At 41.3% G+C, this 17,675-nt stretch overlaps 1 protein-coding gene across 5 annotated transcripts in view; it reads left to right on the forward strand.

Annotated features, from left to right (window-relative positions):
• Positions 1 to 17,675, forward strand: part of TENM1 (teneurin transmembrane protein 1) — a 776,824-nt gene that overhangs the window by 730,109 nt on the left and 29,040 nt on the right. For all 5 annotated transcript variants that reach the window (XM_077186191.1, XM_077186192.1, XM_077186190.1 and 2 more), the window contains one exon: positions 16,435 to 16,801. In XM_077186191.1, coding sequence (XP_077042306.1) covers positions 16,435 to 16,801 — 367 coding nt within the window. The remainder of the gene's footprint in view (positions 1 to 16,434; positions 16,802 to 17,675) is intronic.

The following is a 17,675-nucleotide window of genomic DNA, read 5'->3' on the forward strand; positions in this document are numbered from 1 at the left end:
GAGCTGAAACTTCTTTCTCTTTTGTGTGTTTACTGTTTCAGTAGACCCTATGTGTTTGCAAATGTGGGGAGGGTAATCTCAGCCTCCCTGTTCTAATACAGACAGGCCTTTGTATTCTCTCAGGTGCAGTTGATGTGCAATTATTCCATATAAAGCAGAACAGAGTCAACTGGCTTAGTTGTGCTAAACCCAAACTTCAATTATTCTGGTAATTGTTTTAAGATTAAACAGCTTCTGGGCACCTTGGCTCTTGCTCTGCCCCTGGCCTTGAGGCCAGCCTGTCCTGCAGGTGCTGAGCAGCAGCTGGCAGGCAGCAGCATTCCTGCTGCACTGCTGCCCACCAGCTGGCAGGAGCTGTGCCTCATGGAGCCACAGCTGCCTGCAGCACATGCACTCACTCCTTGGATGCATCTAACAACTGCCTGGGGCACCCCTAACCAGATCAGGTATCTCTGAGGTCAGGGAAGGGTGCCAGGTGCAGCGTCTGCTCCCTGCCTTCTCCTTCTGGATCTGCACTCTCAGGCTCTACAAATAATTGCTTTATTTGCCTAATGTAATATGTGCTGTGTATTTGTGTTCAAATTTTTGCTGATTTTGCTCAGTAAGAAAATGTCTCGCTACATCTCAAATTGGGAGTTTTAATCGTTTTCATTTCCTTTTGAAAAATGTGACTCCCCGTTAGCAAATAAGTCTCAGCAGGAGGGCTGGCAAATTTAGAATTTTTTTTTTTTTTTATTAAATTAAAACTGAATTTCAAAAGTAAACATTTGGGGCTGAAATCAAATGTGCTGAATGTGTAAAGTAGATTTAAGTAGCCCTAAAATCCTAGTTCTTCTTAGGATGGCTACTTGCCAGAAACCAGTTTCATTTAGCTCACCCTACAACATAGTTCAATTCCATGGAGGATGGGCTTCTACAAAGTCATAGGTAAGTAGAAAGATGTCATAGAGCAAATCATTCTTCATTCATCTGGGGTACAGTCTCCTTTTCACAGAAGCAGGAATAAACCCTTTTTTTTTTTTTTTATGAACACTTCAGATGTTTCCATGCTACAAGAAAATATGGCTGCATATTTTGCAAAAAATTTCAATTTTGTCAGTATTCTGGGAAACTGAGAAATGGCCTTACCCCTAAATTGAGATAGTCTTCAATTAAATTATGAAGGCATGACAGTAAATATTCTAAAAAACATAATAAATTATGGATTATAAACATATTCCTAAAAAGTGGCCAGTCTCATTTTCTAAGGGTAGCAATACTATATAATTTTCTGTATATTTTTCACTCAAGGGAAGTCACAGTGTGGACACTGCAACATGAAGCCTTTGGATGCATTTCTTGTTTGGAGGATTTGTTTTGAGGGGATTTAAGTAAACCTCTTTATTGAAGTTCCACAAAATCCACACCCTTGAGATATTTCACATACGCAGTAGATCATAGACATGGAATAAATACCGAGACTGCATGTTCTGAAAAGTAACTGTATCAAATTTGCTCAATCATCTTCTTCTAAAACTGTTGCTGATAACCAGAAAAGCCTATGGTATAACCACACCCCCTTGAAGTCAAGCATGTTGATCTGGAATTATATCAATGAAAATAACGGAATGATATTGTCACTTAGAAACAAGTGTATATCCTTGCAAGACTGCTGAGTTTATTCCAGAATGGCATAAACATAAATGAAAAATGCATTTGGCCCATCTCCACTTAAATTAGTTTTTGGCTAAGTTACAAATGGCATTTAAATCAAGAGAAATGTGGGTTGCTCACAAATTGTGTATATAGGGAGACTTAGGAAATAGGTTAATAAAATCATTTCTCAAAGCTAAATTTGTTCTGACAGTAAAATCAACAACTTGCCCAAAATCAGTATTTCTTAATTTACTGAAGTACAAAAATGTACTCTTGGAGTAAATATGTAGAGTAACTGTCTATTGCAAACACCACCATAAATGACAAGCTTTAGCTTTAAGGCATTCACTTTAATAAATGAGTTGATTATGAAAGGATTTAATCATTACTTCCAATATCAGTTTTCATGGTATTATTCTTGGTAATTGTTATGTGTTTGTTATTTACCACCTTCTCCTTCTTAAGCATAATATTCTGCATTCATAACCAGGGCAAGAAAGGACAGATGGGGCTGAAAAGATTATAGGTTGTGGGAAATAAATGACCAAGCTCTAATTACTTTGATCCCATACTTCACTGGGGGCTTTTAATCTGAATTTAGAAGGAAAGGGACACTCAGTTGAACTGTTTAAATGGTGCACCAGCATTCTCAGTACTGTTTCAGCCTGTTCAGAACTTGGATGACTTTTGTTCTCTGCACAGATCATTTCAGTGTTCTTCAATTAGTTAATAGAGCAAACCTAAAGAAAATGGCTCTTCAGAGCTCTGCATGTGAATATCTGTGTGGATGTGCTCAACACTCACTATTGATGCCAGGAGCTCAGCAGGCACCTACATGGTCATGAGCCACAACAGGAGTGCCAAGGGAAGGGACTTGGATGGAGAGAGAAAGAAAAGAGATGGGATCATCATTCAGTTTCACTGCCTGATGGCTTTGGGCTGGATCCTTGTCTAGACCAGAGGCCTCTCTAGATTGTTTTTTATCTCACATGTACACACTCTCTTCGTGTTTGCACATCCCTAGGGTACTCTGATATTTTTTAGCTAGTTTATTGATAGCAGCTGAGAGCACATTGTGTGGGTATGTGTCTGTCTGTCTGTCAGTCTGTCTGTCTGTCAGTATTCTCCTCCTCACAGTAAATTAAAAGCTTGGGCCAATTTCAAACAAATTTGTAGAGAAACACCCACCTTCACAGCAATTAAATTCCTACATGTTCCATAAAAAATATTAATCCAGCTGGAGGACAGAAACCTAAAGTGCCCTTTCAAAAGGAAATATTGCAGCATAAGCTTTCTTTTATTAAACTCCAGAGATTCTACTCAGGATGTAATAAATGCCCCATTCACAGAAAACTTCATTTCGCACTTGGATCTTATTAAACTCCCAAGCCAGTCAGCCATGCGACAGAAGTCCTTAGGAAACCAGACTTCATCAGATCCAGTGTTCTTGGAAGTTATATTGACGTTGTGGGAGTTTTTGTGTGAAAGTAAAAACACTACAGCTCATCTTGAGTGATAAGCTTTGCTGTTCTGCCTCCAATGCTACAGTGAAAGCTGAGAGAATTAGCAGATATTTCTACCATCTTGCAATTTCATCCTGTATCTTTCCTCCCATGAGAAATATGTGGGCTGAATTTCCACTGCTCCAAACCACAAGTCATTTATATCTGTGTGAGTGGCTGCAGGTATTATTTGGGAGCTGTTTAAACCAATCTCGAGCACAGTCACTGCAAATACAGAGACCAAACATTTGCAAGTCAACAGAAAATGAATCCCAAGAGCTTTTTCTTTGCCTGTAACCATGGTCTTGTTCTTGTGCTTATGTCAGTCCCACTAGGCACGAGTCTGTGCCAAAGCAATAGCTCCGACCTGATTGATGGTGTTAATAACTGTCACCGCTGTGTTCCAAAATGAAAGGTCTGCTTTGAAGACTTTTTCTTGACATTTGCACTTCATCAGCCTTTGTTCAGCAGTTCTCCACGTGAGGGAACCATCTATATTGTGTTGCCTCACATAAACTTCAGTGACACTGCAAAATGTTTTGCTCCCTTATAAAAATGTGACAGTGTTACTTACGTAAGCAATTTGCTTGCACAGGTCAAATTAAAAGGCAGAATTCTAGAACAGGGTTTAAAGGGGACCCATGCATGGCAGGAATGTTGTGTCCTGGACAGCCTGCTTTGAATGATGGAGAAGAGGGGAGAGGGTAATAAGTGATGCTGTTGATGACCTACTTGAAATAGTGAAGTGAGAGACAGACTGCTGGGAAGCAGGAGTGAGATGAGCAGAATTGCTTGAAAATGTATTCTCTATCTCAAAAATGCAAACGCTGACATTGCTCCCGCAGTCACAAGTGCTGCAGGCGCTCCCCAGCAGCATCTGCACAGGCACAATATGCTTCAGTGGCATTGTGGAAGCCTTTTGAGCAGAACAAAAAGCTCCCAGGACATGGTGACCTCGCTTGAAAGCAGCAATGAGGGTCTGCTCATCGGAGCAAGCACAGCCTGAACAGAACTTTCACTGGGTACATTTGGAGGAAGGAAAGAAATATGTGAAAGACAAAAATATGATCTGATGACCAGGTGAGACCAGGGGAAGCGAGCTGCCAGAAAAAACCAAATTGATTTAGGCTGAAGTACTTCTAAGCCAGGTTGAGAATAGAATATTGCAGGGTAACTGCAATATTACATGAGGCTGATTAATTAATTAGTATTGTAGGTCAGAACACACACCATTGCTTTAGATATTTCTCTACGTACCTGCCATTATAAACTGCATTCTTGTAAAAGCAGAAAGAAGAAAAGGCACCTTTTAACATTAGATGCACAATATTCTAATTGTGCCATCAAGAAGGGACAACTGTGTTTTCACTGTAGCAAAGTATTGCAAAACTACTCCTGTTCTTCCTTTCCTTTTAGTCCTCTACTGTGTCTTTTGATACATTATTCTAGCTGTAATTAATGTAGCATAAATATTCCAAATTGCTGAACAAAAACACACAAAGCAGAAATAACAGTTAATAGACCCTTTTATTTTACTTGTGGTCTTCCCTTACAGAAGAATTTCAGAGCTTTTTTCTTTTTAGAAAAGAACTCTATTATTTTTTCTGGGTCTTGCTGGATGAAGGAGCCCACAAAGCTGTTAGTTTTTTTTCCAAAATGAAGTCGTCTTGTTCTCTGCTTCTTTTTACTCTACTGCTTAATTTCATGTTCTTTCTTCTCTGGCTTTGCTGGAGTGGAAGTCGTGGCCCCAGCAAAGTCAGCAACTGTTTTGCCACTGACTTCAGTGGAACCAGGACTTTGCCAAGCTTAATTGAAAGGGTAGTGAGAGGTGAGTGTGCAGTAAGGAGCAGCTGTATCTCACAAGAAAGTATGTGCTTCTGAGAAATAGACCAGAACAGGTCTTCACTGAGGCATTTTCAAACCTTTTCAAAAATGAGCTGTCCCTCCAATTAATTAAGTGTTACTCTTCAGAAGCTGTAACAAAACTGTTCCAGCCATAATAGCATATGCAGGAAGAATCAGTCACTAGCATCCATACTTCGAAGCAAAACCAAGCTGAAAGCCTTTTTAAAAGAGGATCTTTGGGTATAAGGGCAAATATCTTTTCCCAGGGGTACAGGATCAGCTAAGTAGCCTCTCTTCAACAGAAGCTGAGAGGAAAGAGGCTCATAGGATTAGAACCGCAGGTGAAAAAAAGTCTGAGAGCTCATAAATCAAACTTGGAGGTGTACAATGTCATTTTTTGAATATCAGACAGAAAGTAGACTGGTTTCGTCAGAACTAATTTATATTCCAATCAAATTATTCTATCAGTGAATTTGAAATTAGTCATAGACACAAGATAGCATCCGATGAAGTCATACTGCAATTTCTCTCTTAAAGCCCAGATATTCTGTTTGTATTGAGCACCTGCAAAGCAGCAATTTATTTCAATTATCTGCCATAAATAATCCATTATGACTGAGTAAAAGACTATGTACATTTTAATGAACTCTCCAGCGCTTGCATCCTTTCCTTTGATTGTTGAGGCAGTATTAGACACCTGATGGGGAAGTGAAGGAGACTCTGCTCATGACTTCCCTCTTACTTCCTGCTACACAGACACAGGTTTTAATCCTTTTTTCAAAAATTTGTTTCTAATAAGCAACTGCAAGAAGGAAAAATCTTCTGTAAGAATTGCATGGCTGGTGAGAAGGAGGCAGCTGAACCCTGAGTCCAGGTGCTCTTAGATGCATCCTTCCAACTAGAAGAAACCTCCATGCTCACCAAATGCTGCCTGCACATGCTCAAAGCCCTTGCACATAACCATCCACCAGCTTGTCCAAGCTGCCCTGCCACCCCCAGACTTTCTCTGCCCATGTCACACTGCCCAGCTCCACAAACCCCTGACTCTGTCTTAGCCACCTGGGGAATGGGTTCCCAGATGAGAAGCCTGTCTTATTTTGGGCTCTTCTGTCAGGCTTTCATGAGCAACCAGCATCTCTCAAAGCTCCCTTTTATTCCATATGTGCAAGTAGCCTTTGGTTATCTCTCTGTCTAAATATGTACGATGGAGTATAGTGGATCAGTTATTTTTGGCAGAAAATTATTATCTCTACTGTGTTGAATTGCACTGCAGAAAATGTTCAGTACAACTTTGTCAGACTGGTGGGAGTCTGCAATGTGTTGAGATACATTGGTTACTGCATCTGTCTTTTTTCATCTGTTGCAGAGACATAATGGACAAAATGTAAGCATGAAGGAGATACTGATACCTAATCTATTATCTATATATGCATATTTAACTGTGTCTGTATACATACAGGTGTGTGTGGTTTCTCCCTACACTGCAGAGCTACCATAACTAATCAGATAGTGAAAGCTGGTCCCTGCCCTCCTGGGCTCCAAGCCCCAAGCCAGTCTGCTGAAAAGAGAATGTGGGTGTTGAAGGGAAGATGCAGAGCCAAGCCAAGCAGGCAATGTCCCTCCTTTTGTTTTAACCCAGTGGTTCATCCACATCCACTAGCAAGGTTTGCCTGTGATTTAAGAAACAGCTATTTTGATGGAGGCAGTTCCTACTTTAGCCATGGTTTTTAAAATTGTCAGGACTAGAACTGTGTGCACGTTGCTTCCCTCCTCTCACCAAGCAGTCCTTCACATATTTATGGGCCAAAGGACCTCCCACAGCTGTAACAGGTTTTTTGTGTTACGAAGTGCATAACACTAATGACTGAGCTCTGTGTGGAGCTGTCTTTACTGCCTCTGTTCCAAACCTTTTGGATTGCATGCTGTGTTCTGGTTTGGCCATTTGGAAATGTTGCACAGCTGTTTTTTAGGGAGGGGGCCAGGGGAGTGACAAGCAAATGGGTTGTCACAAGTCTGGAGTTTGAGGGCACCAGAGGTGATCTGTCCTGCAGAGATGTCACACTGCAGGGATAGAAACTCTTGCATTGGCTTGGTCAGAGTAAGTACCATGGCAGGAGCTGCAGCCTGGGCAGTGACAGCTAAGAATGCCTGAGTTCACCTCTCCATGATACCATGTTTGCTGCAGCATCTTTTCTACCATTGGCTGTGCCAAGGAAAAAAGTAATGAAAAGACACCGTGTCAGTGGAGGGAAAAAATTGCAAATGTCAGGACAGAAATGGGTTCTACCCATTTGTAGTGTGCCACAGAGAGGGTGTTCTTAAAGCTGTGCATGATGGAGTTCAGGTCACAGAGAGCTGTAAACAGAATGATAGATGTTTTATACAGTATGTTACTCTGACAATAGCACATTTACAAACAAATTAGTTGAAAGTGTCTGAAGGACATTGAGCTTTTATAAACTGGGCCTCATCTCCTGCTGATAGCTTCCTTTGGGATGAGTATGGCATGCAAAATGATACACTGCCTTGGAGAATAAATTTATGAAGTTTAGCAATGTAGGTCACATTGCAGGAAATCATAAATGTCTGAACATCACTCAATAGCCATTCAATCAACTGCTCAAAGCAAAATGGGAAACTGAACAGTGTGTAGTTGTCTCCAGTGAGAACCAGGCAAAGTCATGATATGATGTAAAACCCTTTAGGTCCTCCATCCATATATACTACATTTTTATTTCTTTTTTCTTGCCACTTCAGAATTAAAATTCTTTGTCATATCAATAGTGGTAATAAAAACAATGTGATTTTTGCTATTGTAACCATAAGCTATAAATCTGTTGGGTGGCTCACAAAAGGTGTGCCAAAAATTTAGGGAATCAGAAGAGTTCCAATGGTTGAAACTTGTATAAGTAGTCTAGTCCTAAGGAATTAATTTCATTGTGAAATCATTTTTGTATGCTTTCAGTCAGCCAGAAGGACTTATGCTATTTCCTTTTTTTTTTTTTTTTTTAATTTGGTTTGAAGGAATAAGGAAGAGACTTAAAAGGACATTTCTAGACCTAGAACTTGCTAGGGATTCCTTTAGCTTTCTGGGTCTAGAAGCTGCTGGAAGCCTGACATAGAGATATTTAGGACCTCACTAGAGATGTTGAGGATCATTCTGAAGGCATTTAGGACTTTTTAAGGTATGCAGCCTTTCTAGATCTACAGCTTAAGGAGCAGGAGAACCCATGATGGCTTCTGGAGCATGGCCAGAGAGCCACTGGATCTCTCTCCTGGAGTAGTTTGGAAGCCTTTTAGAGCTTTTTCTTAGAGCCTGCCTGGCATTTCTGTGGAGCCCTTTCAGCCTTCCTAGCCCTGAAGCCATGCTGTGTCTTTCTAGATCTAGAACTCAGCTACTGAAAATCAAAAACTGTTGCTTGATCTGATTAGGAACCTGTTGTGAAACTATTTTCAGGTGCACTTTTACTATCTCTTTTCTAGAGCCTTTTTGGAAGGCAAGAAAAGAGAATGCCTCTCCTTCTATGTCCAAGTTAATCCATCACAGGCTTGAGATATGTTATTCAGTCAAGTGGTAGTTATTGAATTTTGCTTAAAAAACTTTAGTCTTAAACGTTATCCTTGTAAGCCGTTCTGGCACAGTCTGACAATGCATATCCAAATAAGCATCACAGCAGTAACCAAAGCCCTGAACTGACAGAAATTTAAAGCAGAGTGCCTGCTTACAGTCTCAGACTAGAATCAAACATTCTCCAGTGCATTTCCTTGCATTTAATCAATACAAATGCTCACACTGAAGGGTTGCTGCACAGAATGCTGTTGTCTTGTTTGTTCTGCAAAATGCAAGGTGCCTTTTTTTTTCTGTTAGCTGTTTGAAGTCTTACAGCAGTATGTGTTTGCTTTCTGTTCAGCACCACAGTTAGTGTGTTTGCATTTATTTTCCTCAGTTGAAAGACCTATTGTGTAAATACTTGTGAAAGATTAGTTGCAGAAAATCATCTTGTGATAACAATTGATCTTGGTGCTAATTTCTGTAAAAGTAAGAAGTCAAATTACTTCTGTTGGTTTTTCTGCCTACCATTTTTTATATCCATGAAGAAAAAAGTGTATCATTTAAATGTAATCATGAAACTTTTCTGTAGCTATTTTGCTTTAACGCTCTGCTAAAATTTAGTAAATGATTAGTTCACTCTTACAATGGATTTTAAAAAGCTGTTACTGTTGACTTGCCTAATGTTGTAGGAATTTGCCATAGAAGATGCTCTGCCCTAAGCATGAATTTCAGGATAGCTATTTTTCCCATCCTATTTTCTTTCCCTTGCAGAAGTTGTATTTGTGAGTTTAACTCTTAAGGGAAGGCTTAAACCACAGAAGTGGATTTGTATTTTCTTGTGAAAGCTGTGGAGTTGGCATTTGTTCTGATCCTTGTGGGAATGTGTTTCACAGCCCTGAGCTGGCTGAGGAGCAGTTTTGGCTCCCACATCTCAACTGGAAACCTGGCAGCAGCTCCTCATCCTTCTCTGCCCCCAGTCCTGCTTTCTGCCATCCCTGGAGTTGTCAGAGGTGAAGATCCTGCAGAGGCACACAGTTTCCTGAGCACAAATCTGCAGGAAGTTTTAATTTCAATAATTTAATTTAAATTTTCATTATGAGTTTCATTCAGAATTCAGGGAAGAGTCTGAGTATTTAGGTGATATATTCACAGTGGCTGGTGTTGCTGAAAGGCAGGGGGTTTGCCTTTTTCAGTTTTGGAAATTTCACTTTATGTATCCTTTCATCCTCTCAGTTTTCAGGCCAGATGCTTTTATGAACCTCAGCAGTTATTGGAAACGAAAGACACAATAACATGCTAGCTCCAGCCCCTCACTGTTCTCAAACAGCTCTTAATTACTGTCTCAATTAAAGCTTTTCCAGATACTCCTTTCCCTTATCTGCATTGGCAGCACACTGGCTTTCTGTATCCAGAACTTCTGAGCCCAAAACAGAGAGATGAAGCCAAAACTCAAGATTTATGCAACCCCACTTTTGTGCCATCTTGTCTGACAAGCCCCAGGACCTGGAACCGTGAGTTACAAAGTGAGGCAGAATGGAGCCAGTCCTGTTATTAGCTAGATTTCCACCTGGTCCCATTCCCTCCTTTTGGCTGTGCAAATTACCTGCAGCAGCATGTTTGGAGGACATCTATTCCCACTCCAGCACTGGAGACATGTTTGGGTTAGATTCAAATTCATGGTCTATTTTGAGATAGTTTAATTGAAGAGTCCAAGATTCCTCCTCTCTGAGGTACCAGTCTGTTCTAAATACTTCATAAATTCCTTCTGGGCATTTAACAAAGTGTTCCTTTCACAGCCTGTGTAAACCATGGGTACCATATTTAAGCAGACTTAAATGGCTTAGCAATCTAAGTCCCATTGATTTTTATAGTCAGTGTGCTTATGTGACACTGGATAATATTCCCTCTATTGTTAAATAAGGACGATTTGAAAACCGTCCCCATAGAAATCAACTTTTCCTATCGATTTACTAGACCCCAGATACAGTCTTGGAAGTTGTGAAGCAGTAAAAAATAACAAGAAATTATGAAACAAGAAGAGAGCTGGGAAATGAGAGCACAGCAAGTCTTGTGGCAAGCAAAGACAGGCAGTGAAAACTGTTGAAGTGGTGCTTTTCCTTCATACTTCTGCAGCAGGTCCCTCATCAGCTGGAAATAATTGACAGCAAAAGCAGGTTGGCAGGGAGATTCTCTGAGCCAAGATCCTGGAAAACTGGTGGCCTCAGACCTCTGAGCTGCATCTGTAAATGTGCCACAGCTGCTTTCCCAGCCCAGGGTACAAAACAGCAGCCATTAGGCTGTAAAACTCATTTATTTGAGTTTTTCACTGGGAACCAGTGGGTGCAGAGAGCAACATTTGTGAAGTCTAGGGCAGGGACTGCTACAGCTGAACTGTAAAATTCTGGATTTTATGCTATGCAGCATCAGAAGCAGGAGACACAAAGGCTCCTCCAGCGTGGGATGAGGCTGTAATCCCACCACAGGGAAGGGTTCCCCAGTGTCAAACCACAGGACCCAAATTGTGTTGCTGTGTGCCATTAATAAAGGAGCAAAGCTGATGAGGGGAGCTGACAGTGTCAGTGTCAACAAAAGGAAGAGCCCAGAGTGAGAGCAAACTGACAGAAAATGATGAAAAAATATCCATGATTGTCTACAGGGAAAAAAATAGAGAGAAATATATGTAGTGAGACATCCTGTGAAGAGTTCAGGGAGGCAGAACCAGTCTCCTTCAGCCTTGTAAACTACCAGCTCACTCCTAATGGCCTGCCTGTGTGAGCCCTTCTTTGGAGCCACTTCTCTCCAGGAGGAAGGAGAAAGAAGGGTTTAGGCAGGAAGAGAGAAAAATGCATTTAGAAGGACGTTGTGGTGAGTAAAAGGGTTTGGAAACAACATCTGGAGTATAAATAGGACCCATGGGAATGGCATGAAGCTGTGTCAGGAGAGATGTAGGCTGGATATTAGGAAAAGGTTCTTCACCCAGAGGGTGGCCAGGCTCCAGAACAGGAAGGGTTCATAGCACCAAGCCTGACAGAGTTCAAGGAGCATTGGGATGATGTCCTCAGGAACGTGGTGTGATTTTTGGGGCTGTGCTGTGCAAGGTCAGGAGTTGGACTTGATACATGCAGGTCCATCCCTCTCAGGATATTCTATGACTCTTAAGATAAATAAAAGTAAATTTAAAAAGGAAGTTAGCAGCAAAAGAGAAATACAGAGGAGGCCATGAGCAGGTCTGCAAGTGCATATCATAGAGCTGAAGAAAGGCAGAAGTAGCATAAACAGAAGTGCTTGAAGCTGAGCAGCACAGATAGGAAGTAATCCATCAGTCAGGACTATCAGAAAAATTTTGGCATGAATTTCATGCTGTTACGTGAAATTGAATCAAAATAAACAAGCAATGCATGGCAAGAAATCAAAGCAATGGTGAAGCCTTTCTAGGGATTTATGCAGCTTCTTTTAATCCATGATAAATGAAACTTATCCCAGTGAAATTTACCCCTACAACCAAACAGTTAAGCTCTTGAAACTGGCATTTGCAGACAAGGATAAATTTTTCACTCTTTACTTGTCTTACTTTGATATGAAGAGTATAAATTGTTTGATATGATTTGTTTAAAACAGTACCAAAAATGGCTCAGCCATCAAACATCATGCAAAATGTGCAGAAAGTTTTCTCCATGTGCTCAAAACCACAAGTGAAGCAGTGTTCTTTACAAACTAACCCGTGGATGTGTGTACATCTACAGACACCTATGGTTAAGTATATGTGTAGAGTCTCCTAGCAGTGCCATTGGGCAAAAACCTGATGCTGTTTAATTTAGTTGTCAAGCTTTGCTGTGGGAGGATGGAGTGGCTTTGTGTGGCAAGGTTTGCTTTAGCAGGGGGGCCCCAGGGATGGCTTCTGTGAGAAGCTCCCATGTCCAGTGGATCCAAGGCTGGCCAAGGCATTAGCAGCACTGCTAACACCTCTGGGATGATGTGTCTAAGGAGAAAAAAACCTCCTCAAGAGAGAGGAGTGGGAATATGTGAGAGGAACAGCTCTGCAGACACCCAGGTCAACGAGGAAGGAGGAGGAGATGCTCCAGGTGCTGGAGCAGAGATTCCTTTGCAGCCTTTGTTGCAGCCCATGGTAAGATCTCCCAGTGAAAATTCATTTAAACTAAAGCCACCTTAGTGCACTTTGTGTTTTCCAGAGCACTTGACATGAAAAAATACATTAGAAAGCCAGACCTGGTGGATGTTAATTTTGCCCTTCTCAAACCAGAGATGGATTATTAGATATAGCTGGAGTCTTTATGTGAACAGTTAAATGCTGAATTCCCAGAAAAGCTGACATGTTAATACTTATATGCAAAAAGTCTCATTGCTCAAGGGTTCACTTGTTTTGTCAGTGATTTCTATTGCATATACTCAAGTCTCCCATGAACCAAATCAGAATTGTATTGTCACCTGAAAATTTCAGTCTGTGATGAATAAACAAACCCTGGCTGGTTGTTTATAATGGGATAATCAGCAATGCCATTTCTGCTCAACACTTTAAAAAAAAAAAAAGCCCCACTGAATATAAGAAAAAATGGAATTGGCCCAATTTTGAGTTACAAAAAACATATACATATATGGAAAAGTCTTTTTTTACACAGAATTGTGAAGTACTGCTTCAAATTTAAAGGTATATTAACTGATTTAATGTTCTAACTCTAACTGAGGTTTTGTCTGGAAAAACTTTGTAGCAGGCACAGTGGTATCAGATGAAAATCGAGGTGCTTCTCTGTAATATGTTTATTACCTTTGAATGAAGCACAACTGATGGTTTGGTCACAGAAGCTGCCAGAGGGCAGCTTGCTTTAACGAGGAGTAAACAACCAGTGACTTTTCAAGGTAACAGTGAACCTGAGGGTGCAGTTACACTTCAGCTTAAGCTGATTTAGGTGATTAGTTTTTTACCAGCAACCTGTCCTGAACCTGCTCTCTGTAGGAAGGCATAAACTGGCCTTGCTGCTGGGGACTGCACAGGGAGAAGGGATGGAGTGGGACAGCAGCAGTCCCATCTTCCACCACTTTAAGATGTCATGAAGGCGAATCCTGACAAGAGAGTGCAGATTTCATCTAAATCTCTGAAATTCTTGTTCAGATTAGGAATGCTCAGTGATTTGTGTTATTGTGTATGTTTGATTTTAATTGAGCTATTTCACCTTTTTTCTCCCTCCAATTTGACCAGCACAAGCTTGCAGTGTGCAGCAGCTGGTTTTTATGCTGCAGACTCCAGACAGGTGTATGCTACCTTCAATATTTCAGATGAAATTTAAGCAGGGATACATCCATGACTGCTTTAAACTGCAGAAGGGAAGCTGTAGGAATAACTTTCAGTTAGCTTTGCAGTGCAGAGAGCTGGGCAGCAGTTCTGGTGTAGTAACAAACATTGTTTGGATGTATCCAACTAAAATTTTATTTATTTTTACCTCACTGCAGCTAGTTTTTCAGATGTGAGCAGTATGAAAGCAAATATGCTCGCAGTTAACAGCTGTTAAGCTTTAGGCACATTGCTTCAAGTGAAATGTGCAACTGCATAAGAGTTTCTTCTATTTCAGTAAACCAAATCCACCTCAAATAAACCAGAGAAAAAGTTTTCTAGGCCCACACCAGTCCCTGTTTATCTGCAGGACGCCAGACATATACCTTCACAGCAGGAGAAATTCACATTATTTGCTGGGCAAAGGCAGTGTAGCTGGTCCAAAGAAGAAAACCAGCTATCAAAACATGGCAGGTGCTAGGCAAGGTCATTATGGTAAAATAGATTGTTTTGTCCCAGATTTTTAATTATGAATAATCTAGTTGCAGATAATCAAAGATTATTTTTACAGCAATGCCATCTGTAGAGGCCCTAAAGTTGAAGGTGTCTATTTGCCATTAAAACTAATCCATCTACTTTGGAAGGAAAAGCAATTATTCTGCATTAAAAGGTGCATTGCAAATATGGTTTTTCCCAAGCTTCTTGGAGAAAACCATGTAGAGATTTTTCTGTTAAGTGAAGAGTTTTATTTGGTGTCCCAGTGAGCTCTCAGCTGAAGCAAGAGCTAACAGTGGTGTGCAAACCAGCCTCAGAGCAGTGGGTGGAACCCAGGCAGTCACACGTGCACAGAAATTAGCACTGCTATGGGAGGAATCTGTTTCCAACTGCTTCACCACATTTAGCATCATTTGGAGGGACTCCACCACATGGTTCAGAAGAAATCTTGAGCCCAAGAGCATTAATCTTAATGCCAGTTATGATGCTGCCTGGCCAAAAGGCCTGGGCACAAGGAGGAGTGGGATTGCTCTGTGAACCTTTGTAATGGTGTGGTACCCACACAAGATGAGACACAGCAGCCACAGTGCCCTCCTCACATTATTAAAACATCACTTACCAAACCAGCAATGCACTTCTGGAAATGAGATGATTCAGGAAATACTGCTGCTTGAGGAAGGGAGAGACTTGGCCTCCAGCCTGGTGCTGAGCTGACCCCAGGCAAGCAGGTGGCTGCTGATGGCCACACACTCTAGCATATGGCATTGAGCATTGTGGTAGCATCAGCAGTCTCTGCACTCATAATGCTTTTAATTAGCACAGTGGAAAAATGAGCAAAACCAGCATCAAAGTGAGAATAAGTGAAATAGTAAAAGCTTCTGTGGCATATAAAGCATATAAAACAGTCACATTTTAGGCTGGTTATTATTGTCTTCTGATGATTGAAATATTTAGACCAGAAAAATTCCACTCAGATAAAAGCAGCCATCTCTTCATGAAGGATAACAAGTAAAGCATCCTGAGACAGACCTAAATATGATCTCTTGCAATCCCAGGGGCTCAGTTGTTTTCTGACCTTTCCAGAGACAACCTGGAATCCAAATCTTCCACTGGCATGAGCTGGGGACAGGGACCAGCCTTCTCTGTTGTTGTTTCCTAGTTCAGCAGTCCTGCAATGCCTTTCTCAGCAGAAGCAGTTTGAAGCTCCGGACAGCACATGCTGTAATCAGCAGCCTGTGTACTCGTTGCCTTTCAGGTTGACAGGGAGCCCCACTTTTAATTTGAAGCATGTTTAATTCCTCCAGATCACAATGCAAAAGGTATCAGAGGATACCTTTTGAGTGAGGTCATTCTTCAGCCATTTCCTCCAGCTTGGTTTGAAACTTCTTTGGTCAGCACTCTCACCTGCATGAAGAAAGGCAAAAAGCTGCCCTTAAGTATGACAAATTTACTTATTCCATGACTGAAATAATGGATTCACAAAGCAAAATCATTATAAATAATTAAGCTTGGCTGCATTATCATACAAAGTAAGATATAATTGGTGTATTATTTTGCTACGAAGAATTAAGCTAGTATTTCTTGTAGCATATAAGTCTTATAAACATTTCTTGCTTAGTAAATAACAGTGGAAATGAGTCCTACTCTTCTGCTATGTCATTTTCCTTTTGTGCTAACAGGCAATTAAAGTGTCACGACATTGACAACCTCTCACTGTTCTCCACTCTGCCAGCATTGACTGCAACCTTGAAACAATAACATTCAGACCTAAAAAATTTTCTGGCTGATGTTGCATGACATGAAGTGTGTGTTTTTATTTGCATGACTGCATAGGTGTAATAAAGTTCCTGCTTTAATGGACTTGTGCAAATACCTCTCAGAGGGTGCTAAATTACTTTTCAAATCACATTTTGTTCCACACTGGAGTGGGACCTCAGAAAAGAGTATACTTGTTGAAATTTGTTCCAAACCTAATTAAAGGTACTAGAGAATCAGTGCTGAGAGAATCCGCCAGGCGTCCTGATGATGTGATCAGAGATGGTTAAATTAAACTGCCGTACTGCCCTAATCATTCTCCTTCCCTTTTTTGCCTGCTTTCCCTTTTATGTTTGTTCCAGGTGCGGTTAGAGTGGCCAACAGACCTGACAGTGAACCCTCTGGACAACTCCCTGTATGTCCTGGACAACAACATAGTCCTGCAGATCTCCGAGAGCCGGCGCGTGCGGATCATCGCGGGGCGCCCCATCCACTGCCAGGTGCCCGGCATCGACCATTTCCTGGTCAGCAAGGTGGCCATCCACTCCACCCTGGAGTCCGCCCGCGCCATCGCCGTGTCCCACAGCGGCGTCCTCTACATCGCCGAGACCGACGAGAGGAAAATCAACCGCATCCAGCAGGTCACCACCAACGGGGAAATCTCTGTCATTGCTGGAGCCCCGTCAGATTGTGACTGCAAGATTGATCCCAATTGTGATTGTTTTTCAGGTAAGGAGATGCTTTTTACTTCTGTCTGTCATCTGTTGGGATTCTCTGATAAAGCTTCAGATCAGCAAAGTAACAAGGGAGGGAGAGACAAGCAGTGACTGGGTTTCCTTGGAAAGCCCAAAACCTTATCAGCAGATCTTCAGGAATTTAATCCATTCACTTCTGAGATGCGAGTCTTCCAATGCCACTGGAGGAACTTCAGGATGGTGCAGGCTTTTTCTCTTTTGATACAGTGATTACACACTGTTCAGAATTACTTCCAGATCTGCCTTGCTGTGTCATTTGTCAAAGCTGCATTTGCCCCTGTTGAAGGTGGTACCAAATTGTACCTAAATGCTACTGGAACAGGCAGCCCTGCTCAGCAAGAGGTTTCATATAAAGTGCAAAACACCAGCTTATGCTTTCTCATCACTCATGTCATACTGCACCACCAGAAAAATGGTGCAAACATATACTGTGCAGAATTCCTTTTTCTTTGTGTGTTTTAAACTGGAATTAGTTCCAGACCTGCACTGCACTGCTGGACATTCTCAGCAACACAGCCACTCTCCCCTGCATGCACCAAAACAAAGTTTGGCTCTTTTATTTCATAAAACATAATGGAACAAAGGGCAGCATTCCCATACAGAGGTGTGCAGTATGTTGCCATCTTGTCATCTCTAAGAACCGCCATGTTCAGCTCCATAATAATGTCATCATAATTCTTAAGCCTCTCATTTCAAGTAAAAGGTTAATTACTGACACGAAAACATTAAGTATGTCAAGAACAGAGAGGAAAAAATGCAAATGGTCTTCCACAGAAGGTGGGTTACTGACCCAGCATTGTGATGATAATCAAAGGCTCCTGTGCATTGCCGAGTGCTGCCAGCTTTAG

The sequence above is a fragment of the Agelaius phoeniceus genome, chromosome 14, assembly GCF_051311805.1.
Source record: "Agelaius phoeniceus isolate bAgePho1 chromosome 14, bAgePho1.hap1, whole genome shotgun sequence".
Taxonomy (NCBI): domain Eukaryota; kingdom Metazoa; phylum Chordata; class Aves; order Passeriformes; family Icteridae; genus Agelaius; species Agelaius phoeniceus.